The 27,593-nt window shown below is 37.6% G+C and overlaps 1 protein-coding gene across 1 annotated transcript; it reads left to right on the top strand.

Annotated features, from left to right (window-relative positions):
• The first annotated feature begins 558 nt into the window (after window positions 1–558).
• On the top strand, window positions 559–3,787 carry LOC143612678 (uncharacterized). The gene is made up of 2 exons (XM_077086604.1): window positions 559–760; window positions 3,298–3,787. The coding sequence occupies exons 1-2, from the start codon at window positions 569–571 to the stop codon at window positions 3,655–3,657; spliced, it is 552 nt and encodes a 183-aa protein (XP_076942719.1). The 5' UTR covers window positions 559–568; the 3' UTR covers window positions 3,658–3,787.
• The last annotated feature ends 23,806 nt before the right edge of the window (window positions 3,788–27,593 follow it).

The following is a 27,593-nucleotide window of genomic DNA, read 5'->3' as shown; positions in this document are numbered from 1 at the left end:
TGAAAATTCTTTAAAATAGAAATATACTAACAAATAATATTCGATTTAAAAAAAAGATATTATTTATAATTAAGAAACAATTTTATAGAAAAAAAATAAGAGGGTCATGGGTCTCACCAAACCCAATTAGCTTTTAAACTAGGTTATAATATACCATTTATTTGTGAATATCAAACCCTACGTAAAATATTAACATTTTTACACTAAATAAAATTAAAATTTAAAAAATATATAAATATTATAAACGAATAATATATATTAGATTACTTTTTACATATTTTCCGGGTTTTCATTTTGTTTGTGATAAGTTGGAGAAAGAAGAAAAAAAAATGGTCAGATTGAATCACGCGTTAATCTTCTTCCATGGTTAAAAAAACTGTGAATTCCTCCTAACTTTCACAATCAGATCGTTCAATTCAATTGATCATCATCGTTCTTCCGACCTGAATCACACCCAGTGACAGAGTCAATCGATCTAAAAGGTTAACGATTGATCTCATATTATATCATGATATTGAGATCTATCTATTTATATAAATTTGGTGTTTGGTGTAGGGTTAGGGTGAATATGGGTGCTCTGATGACCAAGTTCTGGTTCATGATGTTTCCGGCAAAGGAGTACAAGATCGTGGTTGTGGGACTCGATAATGCTGGCAAAACCACCACGCTCTATAAGCTGCATCTCGGCGAAGTTGTTACCACTCATCCTACTGTTGGCAGTAACGTCGAAGAGCTTGTTTACAAAAACATACGCTTTGAGGTACTATTCTTATTCTTTCTTTCAAACCCTATTTCTATTCTGGCTTTATTAGATGACTGTTCATTCTAGGGTTTTAATCACCGATTTTCCCGATATTAATTATCAGTTTTTAGTGTTTGATGCTAGTGGTTTAAGCCTTAATAATCGGTTCCTACTTGCTACAATGGTTAGTGTTTTTCAAGTTTCAAAAGGTTTATTTGTTAATGGTAGGAGAGTATACTGAATTGTTAGTGTTAAATTACTATAATATATATAAATTCTGCATGATATTAATATTACCGATATCCCACCGCGATAACCGACGATATTTTTCCACATTAACTGCATAGCTTGAGTTTAGCTTTAAGTTTCTCAATCAATTTGCTTTCTGTAATGTTCTTATGTTAATAGTTGATTGCGGTTTAAGTGGGCTGCTTTAGCTCTTTTTTGCATGGGTGCTAGGTTAGATGATAAACATGGGCGGACCTTATTTGGGGCGGGGAGGGGTTGTGGCCCCCTCAGGTTTTCGGTTCAGAAGTAGGATATATGGCCCATGTCTTTGTAATTATGCTATGTTTTATATCTTTTACCCCTCCTATTTAAAAGCTCATTCATTTATATGCAAGAACATGTTATTTTTTTAGGATTTATGGTCTTTATTTGATGAAAAAAATTTGGTTGCTTTATATGTATGAACTTATGACTAGTTTAAAATTTTTGCTCCCTAAATGTAGCTGTTCAAGTTCCGCCACTGATGATAAATGAGTAACATCTTTGACTCTACATTTCTAGACTGATACAAAAGTATAGAACAATAAACACCTTTTGTAGACCTTGTTTCATCTTAACTTTATCAGGCATCTTGTATGCGAGGCGGTGCTCTATGTACAACCAAATAAGCTTTATTTACAAATACAGGTCTAGAAGATGCATCTCTCTAATATGCTTTACGTATCAAGTAAACCTTCCATAATTTCTTCATTCATTTGGTTGTTTTTTACTTTTTACATACCAGCCTCCTAAAGACCTATATTTTGTCAAGTTTTGACCCAGAAGTACATGAGGTGGCGCCTCAAGTCGTTGATGTGTTTTTCTAATCGCCTCGCGCAGGCGCATCTTTTAAGCCAAGAACTTGTTATTTTAGTTCATATAGATTCTTTGATTAATGGATCATGCTTATCTTCTTGTGACACAATGTAGCTCTCTTTGTATTTTGGGAATACCTTTCAATGTTTGTGGAACGTATTCAAAGCGCGTGTTGACAAATGTTTTTTTATGCGTTGAATATAAAGCAAAACTCACCAGACCAAAACTAGAAACCTTAAAATGGAGTCATCCTAGTATTCTAGGTTCAAGAACAAAATCCTCAGGCCTGCTGATGAATTCATAGGTCAATCATCCTTTTTTAAAGCACTTCTAATGGGGAGATGTATCTGGGTGGTGTGCCATGGGAGTGATATCATTGTGGAGGCCTGATGTGGTGACCATTATCTGCATGATGGGTTGGGCACTGGTTTCTCTTTTTATCATCAAAAAAAGGTTTCTACTTTTTTAAAACCTTAAAAGGTCTGTATTTTTTCTACAATAATTGGAGTATGACTAATCATATAATTTTTTAATCTTTTACTAAAAATATACTAACTTTTACAAAAACTCTGACAGTTTTAGTCGTTTTCAAATATAAGAAGTATTAGCTGATTTCTATGAGTGAATCTAGCCCGAGCCCGACTAGTTCAAGATTTGACTCGTTTCAAGCTCTATTTCTAAAGCTCGGCTGATTAGTAGTTTTTCAAGCTTGAGCTCGGTCATTTATCATTTATTTATTAGTTTATATAAAGTTTTAATTATTTTTTATATGTATTTTAATTATAATTTTTATATATGATATATGATATTTAGTTATTTTTATTATAAATATGTATAGCAATAATTATTATATAAATTACTGTTATATATATATTTTAATTATAATTTTTGGCTCGCGAGTCAACTCGAGCTTGATAACTGAAGCTCCGGCCCGGGCTCTTTATTTAAGCAAACTTATTTTTAGGTTTGGCCTCGTTTAAGCTCTACTCGATTCGAGGGTTTAGCAAGCCAATTTCGAGTGGCTCTGGAGCAGCTAGGCTCATTTACATCCCTACTAAATAAACAACCGCATTCATAAGTTCTTAACTAATTAAACCACCTTATTTTGCTTTCTTTAATGATGCAAGTTTGAACTTTATGTTCCGTTAATATCATATTTGATTTTAAGTTCGATTCCCGCCACCCACGTTATCTCCTTATATATTTAGTCTGTTATCTTTACTATATTTATCTTAAATACTGTAACTATATAGATTAAATCTAATCATTATAATTCGCTAAGTGTTTTCATCTTTCAACATATCAATAAATTGTATAGCTACTTAAACATATAATAGAACTAAAATGATTACCAAAAATAAATTAATTGTGTAATATATATCTATATAAGCCTATTTAGTTGTCATGTTAAATTTGGTTTCTGTTTGTAAACTACCTAAAAAACATAACATATATATTGAGACTTGTAACAGGTGTGGGATCTCGGTGGGCAAGACAGGCTTAGGACATCATGGGCAACATATTACCGTGGGACCCACGCAGTGATAGTGGTTATAGACAGCACAGACCGAGACAGGATCTCTATCATGAAAGAAGAACTATTTAGGCTTCTTCCAAATGAGGATCTTCAGAGTGCAGTTATTCTGGTATTTGCAAACAAACAGGATCTTAAGGATGCAATGACTGCTGCTGAAATAACCGACGCGCTTTCGCTTCATAGTATTAAAAACCATGATTGGCACATTCAACCGTGTTCTGCGTTGACTGGTGATGGCCTTTATGATGGGCTCGGGTGGATTGCTCATAGAGTCACGGGTAAAGCAACGAGCTAGAATGAAAAAAACGAAACGTGCGTGTTTGTTTGGTTTTGAACAATTTGAGACACATAGTTTGTAATGTGTACAATTCGCTTCTATTATTTTTATAAAAAACATTGCTTGTGATGTTTAGGAGTGAACGCTTTTTAGCAGAGTTACCGTCTAAAGTCAATGGTTTCATTTGAAGGTTATATTATTAGATCGTATTCCTGCGAAGACGGTTTTGTTGATTAGAGATATTGATGTGGCCGACATTGTGTGTGCGGTTTGTGGTGTTACGTTGAAAGCTCATTACATTTGTTGTAAAACAAGTATCCACCCCGCAGTCCCGAGGGGGGGGGGGGGGTTCAAACTGTTAAGAACTAACTTATTAATCAACACACAAAAACTCACATTGCATGCGGAGGTGTGTCAAACCGTTAAGAAAACTAACTCGTTCAATAAACACACAAAAAACTCACATATCAAGTACGGAACTGGCATCGCTATGAAGCCGTCACTCGGTATAACCAAAATCCGACTACTACACAAAAGATTACATAATTATGATTTGTTTAAAAAATTGTAAACACAAATTAATTGTTTAAATGTTGTATGCATGTTTCGAGTATTTTTTGGTTGTCGTCAAAAGTAGAGATTTTGACACTTGATTTAATTATTTTAGATGTTAATAGGACGTAAATGAATGAGTTAAATCATTTTGTTTTTAATGTTAAGAAATAAAGGTAAAAACACCAATGAAATAAGATATTTTAACTTATAGTATTTTAAATTTACAGAATAATAATTCAAATTCGATCCCATGCTATGTAATTCAGCCTTCCAAATCATGTTCAACCCACCTGACTTCCTCGTCACCATATAGTTAGTTTCTAGATCATTTTCGATTTAACGTGTTAATCACCACCGGGTAAGATTCGGTGAACAAACACTACCTTCTGCAACGTTCATTTGTCCCTTCTTTACTCTTTCTTCCAACCACCACCGCACGACCTTAAATCATTCAGTTGTCTAAACACACTAACCTAACCATCATCGGATGTTGCTTGTTTAGGTAGTCAAAACCCCAGCAACCACTGTTTGAACTCGCGTAACCAAACATGGGTGGACCAATCTTCCCTCTTTCTCTTAATTTCTAGATGTTGAGAGGGAGGTGTAGTGTGACTAAATAATCTTGGAAATAGAATAGCACGTGCTTGAAAAAGAAATCAAGTGTTAGCATGTACACTAAGTCGGTACAGTTGCACGTTATACAACCCCATCAAAACTATGTACAACCCATTATGCATTGTACAACTCCGTCAGCATTATGTATAACTCATCATGTATCAGAAAGTTCAAAATTGTATATATACTAGTATTTTGAACCCCGGGGGGGGGGGGAGGGGCATAAGACTTTGAAGAAGATGCATATGTTAACCAAAAGTTGTTTCATAGATAATAGATGCGTTTACGGCGTATCTGTTGTGATTCTTCAAGCCTCTGAAATGAATCACATTACAATAAGCCAAGCTGCAAGTTATCGAGCTAGCAAGCACCACGGAGATATGTAAGGCAAGTAAAAAAGAAATGTAACTGCTTGCATGACCCAACCACTAAGTTGAGCCTTTTCAAATCTACAGGAAAACGTATCCTCTCAAGTCTCATCTAACATTTTATGCAATGCATCATGGATTAACCACATACAACAAAATTTAAGTTAGATTATAGGAAATGTTAAAAGCATTCAGATTTCATAAAGTTACAGAACAAAAAATGAGAAATCTATCATGGCTGTAAATAAAACGGTTGCAGTGTGAAGGAAACAATTGTTCCATTAACATAACCATTCAGATTGCCCCGCCCACATGTAGAAAATCATACTTTTGCTCCGATCAGTTGGATATCTTGAAGCTTATCATGAGAGCCTTCTAAGTTTAAAGGTAAGCTCAAAAGGCAAACCCGTCTCTATTTAGAGCCCAAAATTTGACTTCCCATTAAATCCCTCATTTGCATCATTCTGTTTTGATTTAGCAAACCAATTGAATAGCACAAACCTAAAATATATGTAACAGTTGATTGATAATGATATTCATTCAAGTTCACAACATAGCCACACCGCCACCGCCATAAACGGTCTAAACTTGTCGGAAACAGTAACGCAGTCACCCCAAAATGTTAGGGTTTAACTTCTGAAACACATGGAGACCACCAAACCCCTCTCATATGTCAATAGTTCATCATTATTGAGTGAAACAACAACAAAGAAGAGAGATATAAGGAATTACACGTCTTACTTCTTCCGCCACCATAAATGACTGTGAAGCTGCCAGCAGTAGCAGCAGCGGATCAACGCCTCCTCAATTCTCAGTTTCTCTCTCTACCAACAGACATAGACACTCAGAAATAGCCATCACATAATCCGGCAGCAAGACTTATCGTCCTTTTACATCGGGACAAAAGGGTGTTATAATCAATTTCTTCTTCGGCAAAGGGGTTTTACAGTTGAAGAGTGAGGGCAAATGGGTGGAAAATGGCGAAGAGAAATTAAGCGGTGGCATAAAGAAGCTGATGTGAAGTCATAGTATGTTGGGAGACCGTCGAATCATAACCCAAGAAACAATGGTACAATTGTTGATTCACATTGTACAACCTCTGCTAACCTCCTGAAATTGTATATATATAAATAAATATAACTGTGGGTATGCTAGATTGGTTTGACTTTGAGAAAGCATGTTAAAGCTTCTGAGCCCGACCTAGATCATGATAACAACGTGTTTGTTCATGCTCGATGTAGGATGTCAGGACCGGGAGTCTGGTGTAACCCTTAATAAGGCTGACAAGAACACACAGACTCAATAACCCAAAGGCCTATTGAATATCCTGGCGGAATCAGGATATCCAACGGATGGGGGTGAAGGCGTGAGATGATAACAAACGAAACAATAAATGATAATTAGTAAAGACAGGTTCAAAGACAAAGATTCACTCTATTTAATACATCATTCAATGAAACAGTGAAAGGAATGCCTAGGGTTTCGTAAAAGGCGGCGGCTGTACGAGGAGACAGAATGAATATTCGTTCGAATGTTTCTCGTAATCCGTGCCCTAAATGGAAACCTATGGCCCTATTTATAGAACCCTGACATTCCTTCTAGAATATCTAATTATTACATAATGATTGACAAAATAAAATACAAGTGTTGTGTCTTCGAGCATGATGTGCATCTTGCTCGAGCACACTTCAGTGTGTAGGATATGCTCGATGAGTGTCTTCGAGCATACTTTACTTAGAATATTTTCAGAGAGAAAATATTCTCCTCTAGCATAACATTCTTCTTGACTAATCTTTGCTTTGCTCGAACTAGTCCATCAAGCAAGCTCATTCTTCTTGATGCCTTCAATCTTGTCTTATTCAGCAATTTTTAGCATGCTCGGATGTAAATCTTGCTCGGGAGATTGAATCATGCTCGTAGTCCTTGCTTCGAGCATGTGACATCTTCTTATTGCATCCATGCTCGTCACCATGTGCTCGGACATCCTGTGCTCGTAACACTTGGTTAAAACTTGAATGATCAAGTTGTTTACTCAATTGGCAATCCATACTTGATAGAAGAACACTCTTGCTCGTTGAAGTGTAGCTTGCTCGAAGCTTTAACACTTAGAAGAATCAACCAAACATGGTTATGAAGACCTTGCTCGAAGTAGTAAAACCATGCTCGATAGTCTAAGCTTGCTCGAAGTCCATACTTAGTCGTTTTCTGAGGAGGTTGAGAAGATTCCAATCTTCCTTATCAATAATCCGACCCAACAATCTCCCTAGATTCGAACAAGCTCAGATGCACCAAAACACACCTGCACAGAGTTACATATGTATCAAATATCTAAGATAATCATTTTAAGAACATGTCATTTCATTACATAAAAGGAATTCTGCCTCTTGGGCATTACACATCAAATTTTACATATCAAAATACAAAGCAAAATACAAAGACAGAATCAAAATAATAGTCATAAAGCTCCATGTTCTTCTATCTCCTCATTTGGCTCATTTCCCTTGCTTTATCTTTCTTTAGTTTGACTAAGGCAGCCTTTTTCTTTATCATATCCAACTCTGCAGCATCAAAGGAATTAATGGGAAACTCTGCATCCATGATGTCTTGAAGATCTTGAGGGTGTAAGAATTGAAGGTCCTCATCATACAAGATCACTGTAATTGTTATTCCCAATGCATTCCTTAAGGATACTGAGTCATTATGATTGTTGTATGTGATATAAGTGATCTTTCCATTATGTTGCACAACAGAATTTGGCTCAAGCATCTCTCTCCTCATAGCTAAGCACTCTTTTAATGTCATTCTTTTTCCACTTGAGCTGCTTGCTTGAGTTTTTCTTTTCTTTGAGTCAAAGAGAGAGATCTCCAAAGTATGTATTTCATTAACTCTTTTGCGCCTTCTCTCCCTTTCTGCTTGGCTGTGAATCTCTCTTCTCCTCTGCTTCAAAAACAGAAATCCTTTTTCAGATTGTTCCTTGATGAATTTGGATAGATCATTCCTTTGTAGCCCGGCAGGTTGACTTATGTTTTGATTATCATATAATTCAAGTTCTGTCATTTTCTTTAGCTGTTCTTCTGAAAAGTTTCTCAAATCATCCCTAAAGATAATGAGAGTTTCCTCGTTATCTTCAGTGATCACCCTTAAGGTCTTGGATCTTTTATCAAAGGATTTGTGGGTAGATTCAAATTTCTTGGTTGTTCAGGCCTTACAATCTCAGACCTTATGGGTGCATGGCTTGTACTTGCTAGCTTCTTCTTCTTAGCCTCTTCAAGTTCTAACTCCTCGAACCATATTTTGATTGTATCATCAGTTTGCACTATGAGTCTTCCCATGTTAGCACCCCTTTTGTGCAGGGCACTCATCATTTCAGCCTTAACCAACTCGTCCATTCTCCTTTTGTCTTCTTTCAATTTTCTTTGTGTTTCCAAATACATCCTTTACTCTCTGTTATATATATCTAGCAGTTAATCATGAGGCCTTTAATTGAATTGATCCTCAGAAATTCCCTTTTCCATTACTATTTCCTTCAAAGTCTGCACCCTCTGAGGATCTTCAAACCATTTCTTGACTTCCTCTTCTTTCTTTCTAGCCTCTTCTCTCTCCTTCTCCATTTGCAGCTTCAATATCTTTTCTCTCTCATGATCCGCAGTGTTCCTTTGATCTTTATGTGAGTCTTTGATCATTTGTACCTTTCTTTCCAGCTCTTCAAAGGAGAGGTCTATCAAGGACTTGAAACTGTAGCCATGTAATTGAAGAAACTTTATATCTTTGCGTTTAACCTTCAATACTTCATATTCTGTTTCATCTCTAGCTTTCTTTTCTATTCTTCTTTTGCTACTGTCAGATTCTACCAACACCTTCTCAGCCTGTTCCTTCTTCTTTGTTACTTTTTCAACAAAGTTTGCAATGTCATCATCTACAAGAGCATTCTTGTAGATTTTTTCAATTGAGTCAAACGACTGGAGATAAGGTAGGCTTGTGTCCAGCCTTTATCAGAAATAGTCTCTTTGAGTCCCTCTGTCTCCATCCTTCGGCTTCTTTTGCAATTGCTACTTTTGACAATCTTTCAACATATTTCTTGTCATAATCAAGGCTTAACTGGTGTGCTTTGTCTACATTTTATTTCTCGATTCTCTATTCTTCTCGATCAACCTCAATGTATTTATCCAAGTTGTGCAGGGCTTCAATCATTGGTTCTTGTTCTTTACTTGCTTGAGACCCTTCAGCAACTTCAGATTGAACTTCCCTTCTCTTGTAAACTTTTACCTTAACAGATTTCTGTCTTTTAGGCTTGGGGTTCACAAATTCAGTTGTATCCTTTCTTTTCAAGAAGTCTCTTGCTTCAGTTTCAGGTTCTGTTGGCTCAGTGATAATCAGTTCTTCATTCACAGTCTTTTGCACTTCATCACCATCAGTTTTTGTAATTATAGGTTCATCGGTTTGTGTTACAGGTTCTTTATCAAAGATCTCTTCAATAGTTGGTTCTTTAACAGGAGTATTTTCATTTTCTTCAGTGACTTCATGAATGACAGGTTCAGTGGTTTCAACCATTTCTTTTACTCTTGGTTCAGAATTTTTGCTTAAGTTGATAAAATCTTTCTGTGCCTTTTTAGCAGCTTCTACAATCTCATGATGATGCCCCTCTGGTTTGTTCAAGATATTTATAAGATCTTTCATTATGACTAACTTTACCATCGAACTGGCAGATATCTTAATAGTTTCATCCTCATAAGCTACTGGACCTAAACAAAGTTCCTGTTCTTTTGGTTCAGGTTCTTTAGTTTCAAGTTTAGTTGGCTCAGTTTGTATGGGCTCTTGTTCATCATCTTTTTGTGCAGTTGGAGTTTGCTCATCAGTTTGTGTTGCTTTCAATGACTCCAATGCTGCCCTAATTGCTTCATCAGCTTCTTTCCTTAACCTCTCATCCTTCCTCCTCATCTCCATAAGTGCCTCAAGCACTTCTTGGTCAATTTCATCTTCCTCTTCTTCAACCAATACCCTGTCTTGATTTATCAATTCTATTACTTTTTGAACTGATTGAACTTTTGCTATATCTGCATCCACTACATTATCCTTCAGAAGTATGGCATCACCAGATTGCACATTGTGTAGAGACTTGGGATGCAAATCATCATCTGTGTATGCGATCCCTTTCCCTTTCTGTTTCATTTTTAACTTTATCTTCTTCAGTTTCATCTTCCTTATCAGACTCCCCCTCATCATCAGCATCTCCCTCATACTCTTGATTAATCATGTTTAGAGTATTTGAGGGTCCAGCTTCCATAATCTCCTCATCTGAGCTTGCATATAGATTTTCAATCATTCTTAAGACCTCTACATCTTCATTATTCTCCCCCTTTTTTGGTGCATTTGAGGTCTTCTCAACCTCAGAATGCTCCAGGGTTTGAATCTTTAACAAGGCCTATTGCAGTGCAATCTCAAGTGCTTTATTTCTTATTTCCAGCACAACATTCTTCTCTTTTAACATGATATTCTCCAATTCTAGCTCTGCATTTTCTGAAATAATATCATAGATATTGGGGCTGGATGGTGGTGTTTCCTGAGTTGGTTCAGGTGCTGGTTCTGATGATGGTTCAGATGAAGAAGTTTCTGGTGGGGGTACTGTATAGGGTTCAGATTCTGTAGGAATGGGTTGGGAAGGTTTATTAATGTCTAGAGATATCTGGTCTTATACAGGTGAGGTTGGTTGTGTGGGAACATGTGTATTTTGAGTAGTTTGGGCTGGTGGGGAAACATGTGGTGAGGAAATGAGAGGTTCTTGGATAGGAGAGGTGGGTGAAGTTGGAATAGTTGTTTCATTATCATGTTTAGGGTCTGAGTTGATGGGATCAGTTGTGGCAGGAGATGAAAGAATATCATCATTTACAGGTTCAGAATCAATTGAATCAGTATCCATATTGTCTACTGTAGGGTTTGGTGAATCTGGAGGAGTTATTTTGTTGATAGTGTCAGTCACATTGGAAACTACACCTGCAATAAAGTTATCTTCATCAATGTGCTTGGTTGCTATGTGACTTGGACCCACAACTGGTTTATCAACCGGGTCAGTGACCTCATTGTTTGAACTTCTTTCCCCTTCCTGATCCTCCATGTGCACATTAGACCTAACACCAGTAACGCTGACCATCTCATTGCCAACTGGATCAATAACTAGCTCATGTACTTCAGTATCATGACCCTCATCTTCAACATTCTCAGCTTCATGAGCAAGTGGTTCATTGACAGGCTCATCACCAGCACCATCATCTCCATCACCTTGATCATTATCACCATCATTGTCATCATCATCATCCGAACCATTATTTCCTCCATCATTCTCATCACTTTCATCATCACTATTTCCCGGAGTGCGAGGTACAGCAATGGCACCGAGAGCAGGAACAAGTAGCCATGAGAGAACATCCCAATCATTATTTTCAGTGAATTTGCTCTAGGCATCCTTCATTCGTTGACATATGTTTGGATATTGTAGTTCTAGTATTTCTCTTGACTGCTGTAGGTTCTGCAAAGACCTATTTATAAGAATCTGTAGAAATCTCGGGTACATTAGGAATCTTTGGTTTACAGCCTTCTCAGCGTTGGAAACTAAACCATTGAAAATCAGTCTTGAGATGTTAAAAGGTTTCTGGTACAGAATAGCAACTGTCAAGGTTGCAAGCTCCCTGCTTAGTAAAGTCCAAGTCCCTCTCCTTGGAGATAGAGACTGGATGACATGATGAATAAGGAATCTGTAAATCAACGGAAAACTCCCTTTCTTGAACTGTCCTTCTTTCACACCCCCTTGATAACCCATCGTTTCTTGAAATACTCTCAGCAGTCTTGGAACAGAGTATAGCGGTTGATCTTCATGATTGTCGTTTAAGTGTAGTGCTGCTCGGATTGAAGCTTCAGTAACTTCAATATCATGATTTAACATAGAGGCCTCAATCCTCTTTCCATTCACATCGTCCGCATATATAGCTGAGCCCCAAAAGTCAGTAATATGATTCCTGTAGATTGTTGGGCTCTCAGTCAAAGCTACCCTCAAGTTGGAATTAGTTAGGAAGTTTAGCATAAGCTTGAGTTCCGTGTTGTCATTATCAACCTCCAACTGGGCACACATATTATGTCTCTTTTTGAATCTCATCGCCATCAGTTCTGTAAAATAAAATAATAGTCAGTACAAGTAGAGAGCAGACACAATAAGCGATGATAGTTAGAGAAGAGTAGCGTCTTCAGTAACCTGTTCCGTAGTAATATGCGTACCTGCACAAACAAGTGAACAATTAGTAAGAAATTAAATTAGAAACCCTAATTTTGAATTCGGTGAGACGATAATCGAATAACGATATCTTACCGAAGTCGAAACAGAGCTAATGGCTATTTTCGAAGTATAAACGAGCAGTGATTTAGTATTCAAGTAAGCAGGGAAGCGCGAGCAAGAGGTTTTGCAATTAGGTTTTGAGAGGGAAATGAAATGTGTGAAAAAGTTTTTAAGTCCCCCTTTATACATAACGTTTGGGTAGTACAATACCTTCTTGTCGTTTAGTGCAGACAGTTGTCATTTAATTCAAATTTAATGTACCTCCCTTGCTCGAGCATACAGCTAAAAGAACAGTTGTCTCCCACTTTACTCGAAACCGCAGTACTATCCATGCTTGACATACTTGTATGTCCATGATGCTCAAGAACCAGTATACTCGAGATAGTTTGCTCGAATACACTTGTGCTCGTAGCCTTAGCCAAATGTTATACATCATACGCTCGAGTATTGGGTCATACTCTAAAGTGTTCATTGGGTATAAAAGTGTGCTCGTGACAAGTAGTGTGCTCGAGGTACTTAGTAAAATACACTCAATCAAGTATACTCGATACACACTTATTGGTTAACCCTACTCGACTAAGTATCATGCTCGACATCATTTAGAAAACTATCATGACAAAACATATGCTCATGATGTAACTCTTCTTAGCAGTGTTGTAACCTATGCTCGAATGACTTAGATTACTACAACCTGTTGTGCTCGAAGTACATTCATGCTCGAAAGCGTTAGCAGATTCTACCATACCTATGCTTGTACTCGAACATTCAAACTTAAGAGTCTAGCACACTGGTTTGCTCGAATCACTTAGCAAATATATTCATCTAGTTCTTAAGCTCAAACTCACAGACTTAGGTATCTAACACACAAGTTTGCTCGAAAATACTTAACATCTCGTATCTTTCAATTTCCTATGCTCGAATACTTAGGTCTAAGTATCCAACATGCAATCATGCTCGAAACACATAAAATCGAATATCATATCATAGTAGGTGCTCGAAAATAAGATGCATGCTCAAAAATATCAGTTTATACAGGATGCTCAAAAGTAACATGCATGCTCGAAATACATAGATGAATCTAACAGTTCACATAGCATACTCGAAGCAATGTAATCACACAAACAAGCACAGTTTCTTTACTCGAAACACTTAAATGCTCAATTCAGACATGTAAGTCTCTGAATTGAGCTAACTCTTCCTGCATAACTTCTACCCAGCTGTTGTCTTTCAATGCTTGTTTAATGTTCTTTGGTTCAACTTGGGATAGAAAGAAAGCATATAGATAGATGTTTGCTCTTTCAGATGAACTTCTAGTCACTCTCTCAGGCAAGTCCCCAATTATATTCTCTGAAGGATGATTTCTCTCAACAGAAGCAGTCTGCACAACTTGTTGTTCTGAAACCTCTGTTTCAAGATTTGTCATGTTCAATTCAGCAACTTCACTTTCAGATCCTTCTTGATTCTCAGCAGCTTCTTGAGTTTGAATAGTTGCAGAAGATGATGCCTCATTTGACCCAACTTGGAGAGAGTCAAACAGAGATTGGAACATGTCTTCAACTTGATTTGTCATTTCAGGTTGAGCCGTTGCTGACTTGGCACTAGTTCACTCTCCATATCACTTGGTCCTTCATTTGACACTTCAATGGCTGCTTCTTGACCAGTGATATCTATATCACATGCTCCTTGATTGTTTCTTTCAAAAGTAAATCCATTTGATTCAGGAGCAACTGATGACCACAGTTTGTCCAGATCAAGTTGCTTTTGTTTTCCTTTGACTTCAAAACTTGTTCTGTACATGCTGTCATCCATGTCTTCATTATAAATCTTGAAGGATTTGATCATCTTCTCCAAATCAAAGAGCCATTTTGGTCCTTCAACATTATTGAAATGGTTTTCATTGAAGATAATGTCAGAAGATTCAATATCTACCATGTGTTCCTTAACATAGACTCTGTAAGCCTTGGAATGAGATGAGTAGCCCATAAAGAAGCATTCCAGTGATTTTGACTGAAACTTGTTAAGATAGTCCTTTGTATTTAAGAGTGAGCATTTACATCCAAAAGACTTTAAGAACTTCACATAAGGTTTTCTTTTGAAGATAACCTCGTATGAAGTCTTATTTTGAGTGTTGTTCAGTAGAACCCTGTTATGCACATAGTAGGCAGTGTTGATTGCTTCTGCCCAGAATGTAACTGGAAGATTTGCATCAGCAATCATGGTCCTTCAGCTTCAATTAATGTTCTTTTTCTTCTTTCTGCAACACCATTCCGCTCAGGAGTTCTAGGTGCACTATATTACTGAAAATTTCCCTTAGAAGTGCAGAATTCTTCCATTAATCCATTCTTGAATTTTGTGCCATTGTCACTTCTAATTACCTTCACCTTCTTGTTAAGTAGATTTTCCATTCTGATCACACATCCTTTGATCAATTTAGGTGCTTCATCCTTTGTTCATGTTTTGGTCAAAAATCGGTCTAAGGATCAAGTAACCAAATTCATATGTGAGGATTGATGCTTGTATAACAAATATGATCAAAGTGACTATATCAAAAGATGAACACCGAGATTTATACGAGGAAAAGCCCTTGTTAACTAGTATCCCGCCGACATAAAATCCTCGGGTAGTGAAAACTATCACTACTGATTATGTTAAACTTAAAAAGATAACAAGAGCTGATCGTGAATACAAAGTGTTTGCTAGTATGATTCTAAGTATGCTATGTGTTGTGCGTTGTGATCAGCTACAATCCAATATATATAGTTACAAAAAGGATAATTGAATAATAAATAACCATAAAGAGCATTAATTGTCCTGGAGAGAATCTTGGAACGGTTACTTATTGTTATAAACGAGTTGTAACTCCTTCCAACGTCTATAATCTTCAATGCTTTGACCAAGTCTTTAATTGTTGAGGATCCTTGATCCATAAAGAATCTTTATTCCCGGAAAAGTCGCCAAGAATAGCTTATCCACAAGGATCAAGAATCCTGGCCCCAACAATTGACCCCAAACTTGATGGGTGTGAATGGATAACAACTGTCATGTTTATCCCGAGAATTCGAATCACAACCGTTGGAGAGAAAATGATGTGACCATTTCCTGTTGACTCATTATTATCCCTAGGTTTTAGCATTGAGGTGTTTTATAACCATTCTTAATTCCCGATTAAAAACACTATTCCGGTGATAGGTGGGGATCAAGGATGTTGGTGATGGTGATGGTAGCGTGGTGAAGGAATGAGCAGGGAAATGGGAGATGATGGATATGAATACAAGGCCGGAGCCTATTTTTTATGATGTTTAAATGGTTTTTGTTGGTGGTTTATGTTCGAACAATAGTAGTAGTAATTCTCAGGATCGATGATCCTAAAGACAATTATCAAAGGTGACAATTCTCAAGGAATCTGCCAAGAATTTTGGTGTATCCTTGAATTCTTTCTTCCGAACATCTCCTTGAGGTAGCCTTTGCTGAGGAGGTAGCTGATCTCCCTTCTCAATGCGATACAGTCTTCTGTTATGTGGCCGAAGTCTTCATGGAAAGCGCACCATTTGGATATGTCTTTAGGAGGAGGCGCCTTCTCATTCTTCCTCAGCCATCTCTCTTTGTCACCCAAGATCCTAACAGCAAGCATTACTCCTCCCATATCTACAGAGAAGCAGTAATCAGATATCATTGGGCAACCTTCATCATCCTCCACAATGTTGATCTTCTGGCCATTTGGTTTGGAGTATGGTTTGGAGCCGTTATTCCTAAAGTAGGATCCTTGTTTCTTGTCTTGAGTTTCACTCTTTGCCGGAGTATTCCGTTGATCTTGTATTCTTTGATCCTCCTCTAACCTGATGAATCTTAAAGCTCTCTTTCGAACTTCATCTAAGTTTCTGCAAGGGTTCATAACAAGATGTTGGTAAAATGGAGAGTCCTTTTGTAATCCCATTTTGAATGCCTTAACAGTTTTTGGGACATCCAGATTTGGAATTTCCATGGCCTCTCTTCCAAACCTAGTAAGGAATTGTCTAAGGGGTTCCCCACGAGGATGGACAACTCTATATAAATTTAATTTTTCAAAGGATCTACTGCATGAAAATGGACTATTAAACAAATTGATTAAATGAGAGAAAGAAGTAATTAAATAAGGAGGAAGACTTAGCAGCCATTTGAGAGCAGAACCAGTGAGTGTTGAGTCGAAGCCTTTGCATAAGCAAGCCTCTTTCAGCCTTTTTAGGATTGGGTTGATTTCCATCCTCTCACGGTATAAGGCTACATGTTCCCCAGGATCCGTGAATCCATCATATAACTTCATACTAGGGGCAGTGAAGCACTTTGGTATCTCAGCATCACAAACTGGTGGAGCAAATCTGGATATGATATGGATTCCTGCTGATAACTCGGGGATAGGCGGGCTATAGTTTGATTGTTTCCTGTATCCTGCATACCACCATGATTAGTGCCAAAAGAAAAATTATTGTAAATGTTACCTCTTGTGTGATCAAAAGATCTCCCCCCGTAGCTGTGTCCGGGGTACATTGTTTCAGCGTCAAGAGTTGGTCCAGCAGGAGCAGTGGTTTGCATGGGTATGAAGTCCCCTTCATGGACCTTAAGTGGCCTTGATTGTGGTTCCTTCAAAGGTTCTTTCCCGTAAAGATAGTAGGATTATGGATGCTGATGGACGATGGATTCTGTCTGGAAGCCCAAGGATGACAGACAGAGGATCCTTGAGGCTGGTGAGTAGAGGGTCTTTGATGGAAATCTGAGGGTGCATATTGGTAGGCGGAGGATCCTTGAGAATGGTGGCTGGAGGATCTTAAGTCCTGACTTGAGGATCCTTGTTGAAGGACAGATGATCCTTGCGAATACTGGGTAGAGTATCCTTTCTGGAAGAGATACGAGGATCCCTGTTGAGGATAAAAGGATGCTGGGCACCTTTGACCAAGAAAATCTGGAGTGCTGAAGTCAAGTATTTTCGGGATGATGGGACTTGCGTCTTTAGTAGTCTTCCTAGTTCTCTTGATTTCCTCAATCTCATGGAAGATCCTCTGGTTGGTCTTGTTCTGCTGCTCCTAGGGATGGCAATGGGTCGGGTTTGGGACGGGTTCAGGTAATCCCAAACCCATACCCGATTATTAAACTCCGTCCCAAACCCGTCGGGTATTTATCGGGTAATTACCCGTCGGGTTTCGGGTTGTTATCGGTTTTTGACAAAATACCCGTCTGGATTCCGTAATTGCTGCCGAGTGAAAAAGATGAGTTCGATCTGTCTTGATGTGAACGTGGGAAACAAAAGGTCGATGGGTTATGTAGGATTTGTAAATACAATTCATTGATTTGTTATGTTGGCAGCAAATAAAGATGTTATTAGAGACGAGCTGTTTTGATGTTCCAACTCCCAACTCTAATAATATAATAATTAATAATGTCACTAGCAAGTTTCCATGAATTGGAAACAGAAACTACAGTACTCCATGTTCAATTTTCAAATTTCATATTATCTTATATAATAACTGATTAATACATTTAGAAATTAATAAGTATATATTTGTCGGGTACATCGAGTATATAATCAGGTAAATAGGTCAATGTTATCGGGTAATCAGGTCGGGCAATCGGGTATATTATAAATCCAAACCCATGAAAAATTTCAAACCTAATCCCAAACCCTAATGGGACGGGTATTACCCGTCCCAATTATGTCGGGTTTCGGGTTTTCCCATCGGGTTTGGGTTTTATTGCCATCCCTACTTGAGCCGAAGCACTTGAAGTAGTGGTTGTAGAAACAGCTTTTCCTTGAGAGGCCATTGAGTGATAACTTTGAGTGTAGGGATTGAATAAAGGTAAGAATTTTTTGGGATTAAAGCACCAATAGCCCCATGGTGGGTGCCAAATTGTTTTGGTCAAAAATTGGTCTAAGGATCAAGTAACCAAATTCGTATGTGAGGATTGATGCTTGTATGACAAATTTGATCAAAGTGACTATATCAAAAGATGAACACCGAGATTTATACGAGTAAAAGCCCTTGGTAACTAGTATCCTACTGGCATAAAAACCTCGGGTAGTGAAAACTATCACTACTGATTATATTAAACTTAAAAAGATTACAAGAGGTGGAATTAGAGCTGATCGTGAGTACAAAGTGTTTGCTAGTATGATTCTAAGTATGCTATGTGTTGTGTGTTGTGATCAGCTACAATTCAATATATATAGTTACAAGAAGGATAATTGAATAATAAATAGCCATAAAGAGCATTAATTGTCATGGAGAGAATCTTGGAACGGTTACTTATTGTTATAAACGAGTTGTAACTCCTTCCAACGTCTATAATCTTCAATGCTTTGACCAAGTCTTTAATTGTTGAGGATCCTTGATCCATAAAGGATCTTTATTCCTGGAAACAGTCGCCAAGAATAGCTTATCCACAAGGATCAAGAATCCTGGCCCCAACAGTTCCCAAGAAGTAAAACCATGTGAATCTTGAGTAGTCATCAGTGATGACTAGACAGTATCTTTTCTTTCCAATGCTTGGAACACTCACAGGACCAAACATATCCATGTGGAGTAATTCCAATGCCTCATCAATTTTATTGATCAGTTTGCTCTTATGAGAGGATTTATGTTGTTTCTCATTGAGGCAAGATGTGCATTTTTCTTCAAGCTTAAATTCTCTTGTTGGAAGGCCAACAACATGTTCACCTTTCACTAGCTTGTTCATATTTTTCAAGTTGACATGACACATCTTCCTATGCCACAAATTAGTCTCATTTTCAGTGGCCTTTGACACAAAGCATGAACCACCTCTAGATGTAGCAGTTTTCATTCTAAGCTCATAGAGGTTGCCATTCCTTGGAGCCATCATCATGATTATATCAGTTGGAATCACTAATTCAGGCTTTAGGATTAGACAATGTTCATCATTGAATACCACTTTGTATCCTTTATCACAGACCTGAGAAATGCTGAGTAGATTGTATTGCAGTCCTTCAACATGCAGCACATTCTCAAAGGATACCTTGCCATTGGTGAGAGTTCCTCTTCCAATAATCTTCCCTCGATTTTCATCACTCCCAAAAGCAACTGGACCTTCATACTTTCTTTCATAATTGACAAGAGCTCCCCTGTCATAGGTCATGTGTCCGGAAAAACCACTATCCATATACCATATATCATTGCAATTTATAGACTGTTCTTGCACAAACGTACATAAAAGAATCAGTTATATTCTAAGTCACAAACTGTATCAGTTTGCAAATCAGATTCATTTGAAGATTCATCAGGAGTTGGAACTGTAAGTGGAAGTGGATCTTCATAGACTACTTCAAATTCTTCATCTGAGTTTGAGTCCGATTCAACTGACATAATTGGTGATTTAATGTTTTTTCAATCTGATCAATCACACAGTCTTTCCACTCATTTAACCCCTTCTTTGTCTTCCACTGAAACCCTTTTGGTTCAAACCCTTGCTTCATCAAGAACTTTTCATCACCATTAAGAACTCCAGGTCTCATTTTGGCTTTTCCTTTGTCATTTGACCTTTTGTTCTTCACTGGTTTACTTGATTCTTTTTAATCATCTTTGATTTTCTGAACCTGCTTTAATCTTCTCTCCAAACATGATCTTTTCTCTTCATCACTTGAGTTGTTCTTTTCTTCATTCAAATACCTTTGATACATTTGTTTGTATCCTTTCATATCAAAACCACAAACAATATCTGGCATAACAAACTCATCTTCCTCAAACCAGCAGGAATCTGTATGATGACCATAAGCATCACATTTTTTGCACCACACCTTGGCAAAGCTTCCCATATCTTCAAGCAATTGCTTGTCTTTGATTCTGTCACTTGGCTTGGGAAAGTCAAAGCCTAGGGATGTCTTTGGGCACAAAGAGTTGCTGAAATCCATTTTGATTGGTCTATTCACATCCGGCACTAAAGGATATTTCTCCTTGACAAACACAATTGGCTTCCTTTTAGAGAATGATCTTGAGGAGCTTCCTTCTGGTTCAACAGAAAATCTTCTCATGGGCACATAATCCACATCCCCAATATCAAACAGTTCATCATTGGAGAAAATTGGATAAATTGGCGGATGGGTTTGATCATATGTGGACTTCTTTGATACATCATTCATTTTCTTGATTTCTAACTGAGGTCTAGCACATACACCACATGCTCTCTTCTCATCTTCTCAAAATTCTTTTTCATTTTGTGATTTATTTTTGGTAATATTGGAATCTTTTCATCAATATTTTTGCTTGATCCCTTCCTCTTTTTCTTGCCTTTTGATGATTTGGTACTGCCACAGCTGCAAGTACTCCCCTCACTTGAGTATTCACTCCATTTCTTCTTTACTTCATCTTTCTTTTCAACCTTCTTCTCCTCTGATTTCTCATTTTGCTTCATTACAAATTCTCCCTCTTCATCAACAATCACATCTTCTTACTGTTTTACAAACTCAGTTCTGTCTTCAAAAACATTCATAAATTGTTTCAAATACTCATTTCTGCTTTCCTTGTATACTCTTAGTGAATAACTATTACAAAAAGGTGGTGGAACCTTCTTGTATTTCTCTTCATTTGTCATTTTGTCCACGAATCCAACTATATTTCCAGTAGATATCAGGTTCTTCAGGAATTCCATTTGAATCATCAATTCAGCATTCTTAAGCTTCTCATCCGCATACATCTTTTTCAGTCCCTCAATCTCAATAGTCATTGTTGATTGAGTTCTGTATGCTTGCATACAATCTTCTTCTAATCCCTTAACCTGGTTTTCATAGGTTGCCTCACTAGTCTCATATACATTCAGAAAGGCTTCTTTTCTACCATATTCTGACTTGCACTTTCCAATCTCCTGATTAAGTTCATTAATAGTCAAAAGAAGATTAGAAATAGAGATATCAAAATGTACCTGTGCATTTGAATATTCTACTTTGTCCTGCACCTTGGCCATGAAAGCAACATTTTCTTTTTCCATCTCTGCTGCATGATTACTCCAGTCAAACTCCCCATCTTGAGGTACCCTAGTGACTGCAACATTCCCTTGATATCTAACCTGATTCACAGTATTTGGATTGACTCTGTTCTAGTTATTATGAATATGTAGTTGGTTATTTCTTTGAGCTTGGAAAGGTTGCTGCTGGGGTCTGTTCTGTTGTTGGTAGGGGTTTTGATTGGCTAATTGATTTCTCTGATGCTGGAAGTTTTGGTTTTGATTCTGGTAGAACTGATTTTGATTAACCTGGTTTCCCACTTGCTTGGGCTGATTGCATTCTCTGGCAAAGTGACCAGGTTGCTGGCAGTTGTAGCAAATTGCTTTTGATTTGTCAAACCCTATTCTATCATTTGGTCCAGAAAAGCTTGTTCTTCCTGTCCTGTTGTACAACCTTTTACTTCTCACAGCTAGCATTGCAGCCTGCCATTTGATATCCATATCTTCTAATTCATCTGCATCAATTTGCTCAACTTCACAATGCTTGTGTTAATCAAGTTCTTGGCCATAAAGGCATGATATGAATCAGTAAACATAGAAAATAGAGCTTGATAGTCTGTTCCATGGCTTGCATTGCTTGGCATGTACGGAGGGTGTCCACTTGCTGATGAGATGTTGTCATCTTCTATCATTTGTACATTGAACCTTAACTGACTTCCTCCACACACCGAGCTTGTTTCCGATTGTTCTTCAATAATTGGTTATTGCTAGTTCTTGACAGAAAGATTTCCCATTGGTGCTACAAGAGCATTTGTCACTGGGAAGCTGGGCTTATCCTCTCTGATCATATGATTCTCAATCATCTCATGCTCAACAGCTTTTAGGAAAGGTAACACATCATCTAACTTAAAGTTAGGAAAATTTGCCTTTTTCTTGATAAATTTGCTGGCTGTATACCATTCACCAGACAATGAGGATAGCAATTTTTTGTTTAGGTCAAAGTCAAAGATTTGTAAGTCAGTCGTCCTAATCTCATTCACAATGACCATAAATCTCTGTAGTACAGACTTCAATCTTTCGCCTTCCTTGAACTTGAATCTATCCAACCGTTGCTTTAGTCTATCCTTTTTAATGTCTCTTAGTTCGGTATTTGCAACGCCCGTTAATTCCGGTTTCAAGAATTAAAGCTTGTAGAGTATGTATTAATCTCGGGATGTATCCGACGTTTCTCGGAAGCCTTTAGGTCATCCCGGTACGTCTAATCGCTTAACATTTCTTCCAAGTTGCATTATTATTATTTTACGGGGGCTAGAATAAAAAAGTTTTATATTATAACACTAAACAAAAAAAAAACCTAAACCCTAGTTCAGCCCACTGTCCGATCGGCCAAGGTTCCAACCCCCCTCCCTTCTTTGATTCCACTTTTTGATCAATTCCAAGCTCTTAGAAGTAGTACAAGGTATGTACTACAATCCCCAACACTCTTTTTGCTCACCCCTAATCGTTTTGATGCTCAATTTTGCCGAAACTTTTCGTTGGATAGATTTTCGGCCAAGGTGTAATTGACCCACTTCCCGTGGATAAAAATTAGAGTTTCTGGGGTAGAAAGATCCCCAGGTATGGCATTTACATCATATTAAAATTTCGTGGTCATTGGAGGTGTTTAGGTCGGTCAACCGATTTTAGTTCGAAAACTAGGGTTTATCGGGTGTAGAATTGCAAATTGTTGAGTTTGTTGCGTTAATTGATCGGATGACCGACCGAATCAGTTTGTACAGCCCTAGGGGGGTTTAAGGGCTGTGGAAAAATTATGTTTTTTGATGCTCGGGGCTGGTTCGGTTAGTGCTTCGTCAATCGAGTCGGCGATGCGCGAATTTTCATTTAAATGTTAAGTGAGAGTTGTAAAAAGGAACCGTCAACCCTATCAACTCGGGTGACATAATCATGATGAATGAAAGGTGTAAAATAGGAATTTGGTCCATTTGGGGCGGATTCGTTTAACAAATGGTTTTAAGGTTTATTTCGCGCGTATTCGACTCGATTTGACAAGTTGTTGGGCCTTGGGCCAAGTGTTGGGCTTTAGGCCTTGAGCCAAGTGTTGGGCCTTGGGCCAAGTTGTTAGGCCTTGGGCCATAGTGTTGGGCTTGAACGGCCCATTAGGCAAGAGTGTTCTTATGGTCTAGTTTAGTAACGTGTTGTGTATAATTTACAGGCCCTTGCTTGTGATTGTGCACTTAGGGATTTTCCTAGCTCGTTGCAGGTGTTCGATTGATTTCAGGTGAGTTATTGATGCCCCGTTTAACTCTTTTTAAGTTTTGGGCTAGCATGCACACCTAAGTGTTTTTCTTACTTGATGAAATGTTTTGAATGGTTTTACATAGGCTTGCTAGTATCGGTAGGTCTTGGGATGTTATAGAATGTGTATGTATATATATATTTATATATATATTTAGAATGGCCAATATTTGGCGAATGTTGTAGTCGTCTCGACTACTGAATGTTGCGTATGCCTACTTCGTGATTGCATGCGCCGAATGTTACGTGTTTGGGTTGTACGTTTTCTCGGCCCTGAATGTTATTATTGAATGTTATATATATATATATAGGAATGCACGTATAGAGATGCTCATACGTAAGAATGACTATTTATTGAATGTGGTAACCTAACCGATGTACTTCCGTTTACCGTTTTAAAACCGTTGGAATGATTATTAAAACTTTTGCTACTTATTTAAAACTTGAACTCACTCAGCTTAAGCTGACTTTGTGTGCATGTTAGTGTGAGTTTCAGGTTAGGAAAAGGATGCCTTATCGCTTGGACGTGCACGGAGCTACTTGGACGATGAAGGGCATACTGGAATGAAGAATTACTTATGAACCTTTTATTTCAAAAGACTTTTAAAAGTTATAATTAATTTTGATTTTGGGAACTTATTCATCTATTTACATTTTACGCCAAATTATACTCTGTAATGCTATTTTAATGCAAAGAATTTTTTTAAGTTTATTTATTTTCTCAAGTGTTTTGTATGATTACCAACTGTGGGGTTCCCGAGCTTCGGGGCCTTACAGTATTGCCCTCAAACATGTCAATAACTGCATCATACATCTCCTTTGTAGTTTTGTGATGATTGACAGTTGTCAGTATTTCCCAGGATAGACCTAGCTTCAGCATAGATAGAGCTTTGTCATCTCTTTTCTTCATTGTCAGTTCAATAGTGGCACTATTGTTTGCAGCAGTAGAAGGAACACACTGTCCTTCTGTGATAGAAGTCCATAGTTCGGGATCGTTGTAGTTAACAGCCGTTTCAAAAAGCACCTTCCATTTTATGAAGTTCTCTTGTCCAACAAGTCTTGGAATCTTGTTCGTAGATATGATAACAAATGAAACAATAAATGATAATAAGTAAAGACAGGTTCAAAGACAAAGATTCGTTGTATTTAATACATCATTCAATGAAACAGTGAAAGGAATGTCTAGGGTTTCCTAAAAGGTGGCGGCAGCTGTATGAGGAGACAGAATGAATATTTGTTCGAATGTTTCTCGTAATTCGTGCCCTAAATGGAAACCTAGGACCCTATTTATAGAACCCTGACATTCCTTCTAGAATCCCTAAATATTACATAATAATTGACAAAATAAAATACAAGTGTTGTGTCTTCGAGCATGATGTGCATCTTGCTCGAGCACACTTCAGTGTGTAGGATATGCTCGATGAGTGTTTTCGAGCATACTTTACTTAGAATATTTTCAGAGAGAAAATATTCTCCTCTAGCATACTTCATTCTTCTTGAATAATCTTTGCTTTGCTCGAACTAGTCCATCGAGCAAGCTCATTCTTGATGCCTTCAATCTTGTCTTATTCAGCAATCTTTAGCATGCTCGGATGTAAATCTTGCTCGGAATATTGAATCATGCTCGTAGTCCATGCTTCGAGCATATGACATCTTCTTATTGCATCCATGCTCGTCACCATGTGCTCGGACTTCCTGTGCTCGTAATACTTGGTTAAAACTTGAATGATCAAGTTGTTTGCTCGATTGGCAATCCATACTTGATAGAAGAACACTCTTGCTCGTTGAAGTGTAGCTTGCCCGAAGCTTTAACACGTAGAAGAATCAACCAGACATGGTTCTGAAGACCTTACTCGAAGTAGTAAAATCATGCTCGACAGTCTAAGCTTGCTCGAAGTCCATACTTAGCCGTTTCCTGAGGAGGTTGAGAAGATTCCAATCTTCCTTATCAATAATCCGACCCAACATAGGAATTACTTTAGTGTGTGTTTGTGTGTGTATTCTGAGAGGATTTGGACAGAGTAACAAGGCTATACGATTAACAGAATACTTGTTATTACTTTAATGATAATTACAGGATATATATATATAAGGATGACCACATTCGTTAAGTTAACACTTAACAGATGTGTCATTCGTTACATTAAAGCTAGACGAATGAGACTCTCATTCGTTATACATTAAAATAGATGAAAGACTCCACATTCGTTATCTCATTCGTTAATCAGGGTTAACAAATGAGTTTACATTAGACGAATGTGATACATTCGTTACGGGGTAACGAATGTACCTTACAATAGAGCGAATGGACTAATTTACCAAAATGCCCTTACATATGATAAACTAATATAATAATAAGCTAAAGACCGAGACGCTCGTTTGATGTATCAAAAAACTCCCCCTCGTCTCGACCTCTTTATACTTATCTCTGGCACATCTTCGTCTTCCAGTCGTTGCAGCTATGGATCTTGAATGCATAACAGAAACGAACAACACGTTGAAACTGTATCGCCAGATCATAGTCGCTTACGTTAGAAAATCAGTAGGGAGCAACTTGAAGAAATGGCAACTCTAACATTGTATGATTATCAACAGAAGGACAGACATGCTGGACAGCAAAGGAATGAGCTATCAAAGTATCTCCATGAACAACAAAGAACTGGTTTTCCATTGCTGGATAAGAAGACAAAATGGAACTACTCAGATGCTGAGAAGGCAAGGAGAAATAAGAGGCTGTCTGAAGTAAGGATATCTGAATTATCTTTTGGACAATCAGAGAGAAAAGTAACTACAAGGAGAACTGGACAATCAAGCTCAAATGCACAAAGAAAAGCTCCTACTGCCAGTACATCAAGAAGAACTATGAGAGAAAGCATAGCTATGAGAAGAGAGATGACAGTGCCTAACTCAGAAGTTCAGGGAAATGGGAGGATTGCCAATATTAGTTTCAACAAACGGAGTGAGACGGTCACCTTGAAAAACTCAGAAAGAGAAGTCCTAGCAATAATTGAAAATGACTCTAAACTAGAGTTCATTCATATTAAGTACTTAACTGGCATCAAGGAGGTGGAGATACCGCTAGATTCTGACGACTATGTGGAGCTGGACATGTTCAAATAGATGGCCGCTGCTATTCGTAACATAGAGATAAACAAAGCAAAGAGGCAGGAGTGAAAGGTGAAAATTGCAGGATGTGTATGTGATGTGCTAAAAATAGTTATTAATTTATTAACTAAATAAACGCTAATCTAGACACTAAGTAATAATTTCTAGACTCTTAACTTAACTAAAACTACTAACCGGCAAGTGAACCGGCCGACTCTAGTACAGCTAAGTAAGTCAGGATATCGAACCCACGAGACTTTTTTAATTACGTTAACTAGCTAAATTAGACTCAACTACATACACGACTATTTATTTATTATAATTTGAGGGGTTTTACTAAAAACTAATATTAATTTAATCACTAAGCTTAAAAACGACTTAAACCTAGACTTAATTCAAATGATGACAAGCAACCACCTAGGCTAGAATCCCTAATGTATCAATTATCAAATAGTAGGAAAATGCTAAGTTATGGAACCGGTATCATAAAATAGTCACTTAAAAAAAACCCGAACAGGACCCCTGAACCTTCTCAAGAAGACACCTATGGATCTCTATTAAGTTCTTAAAAGCACCAGTTTAATTAGACTCGCTTACGGTCGCTAATTATTTTATGACAAGTACCTCTATAAGAAATCCTACCTTATAGCGCGGAAATCAAAGGTGGTTTTAAGTATTCACTCGACTAGATAAACAAAGCTGAAAAATCAAACCTAGATGGACTTCTTACGAAGAATTAAATCTAGCAATCTTAATCAACCAAGACTTAT

Source organism: Bidens hawaiensis, unplaced genomic scaffold (genome assembly GCF_021521415.1).
Source record: "Bidens hawaiensis isolate Kalapana, Puna unplaced genomic scaffold, B.hawaiensis_p1.1 tig00035194_1, whole genome shotgun sequence".
NCBI lineage: Eukaryota > Viridiplantae > Streptophyta > Magnoliopsida > Asterales > Asteraceae > Bidens > Bidens hawaiensis.
This window is presented reverse-complemented; position numbering and strand designations above follow the sequence as displayed.

What these genes read in the sequence shown, in the direction of transcription:
- LOC143612678 (XM_077086604.1), top strand. Translation starts at nt 569, where the DNA reads ATGGGTGCTCTGATGACCAAGTTCTGGTTCATGATGTTTCCGGCAAAG. An exon ending in ACAAAAACATACGCTTTGAG is followed by an intron (nt 761 to 3,297) that starts GTACTATTCTTA and finishes GACTTGTAACAG; the next exon opens with GTGTGGGATCTCGGTGGGCA.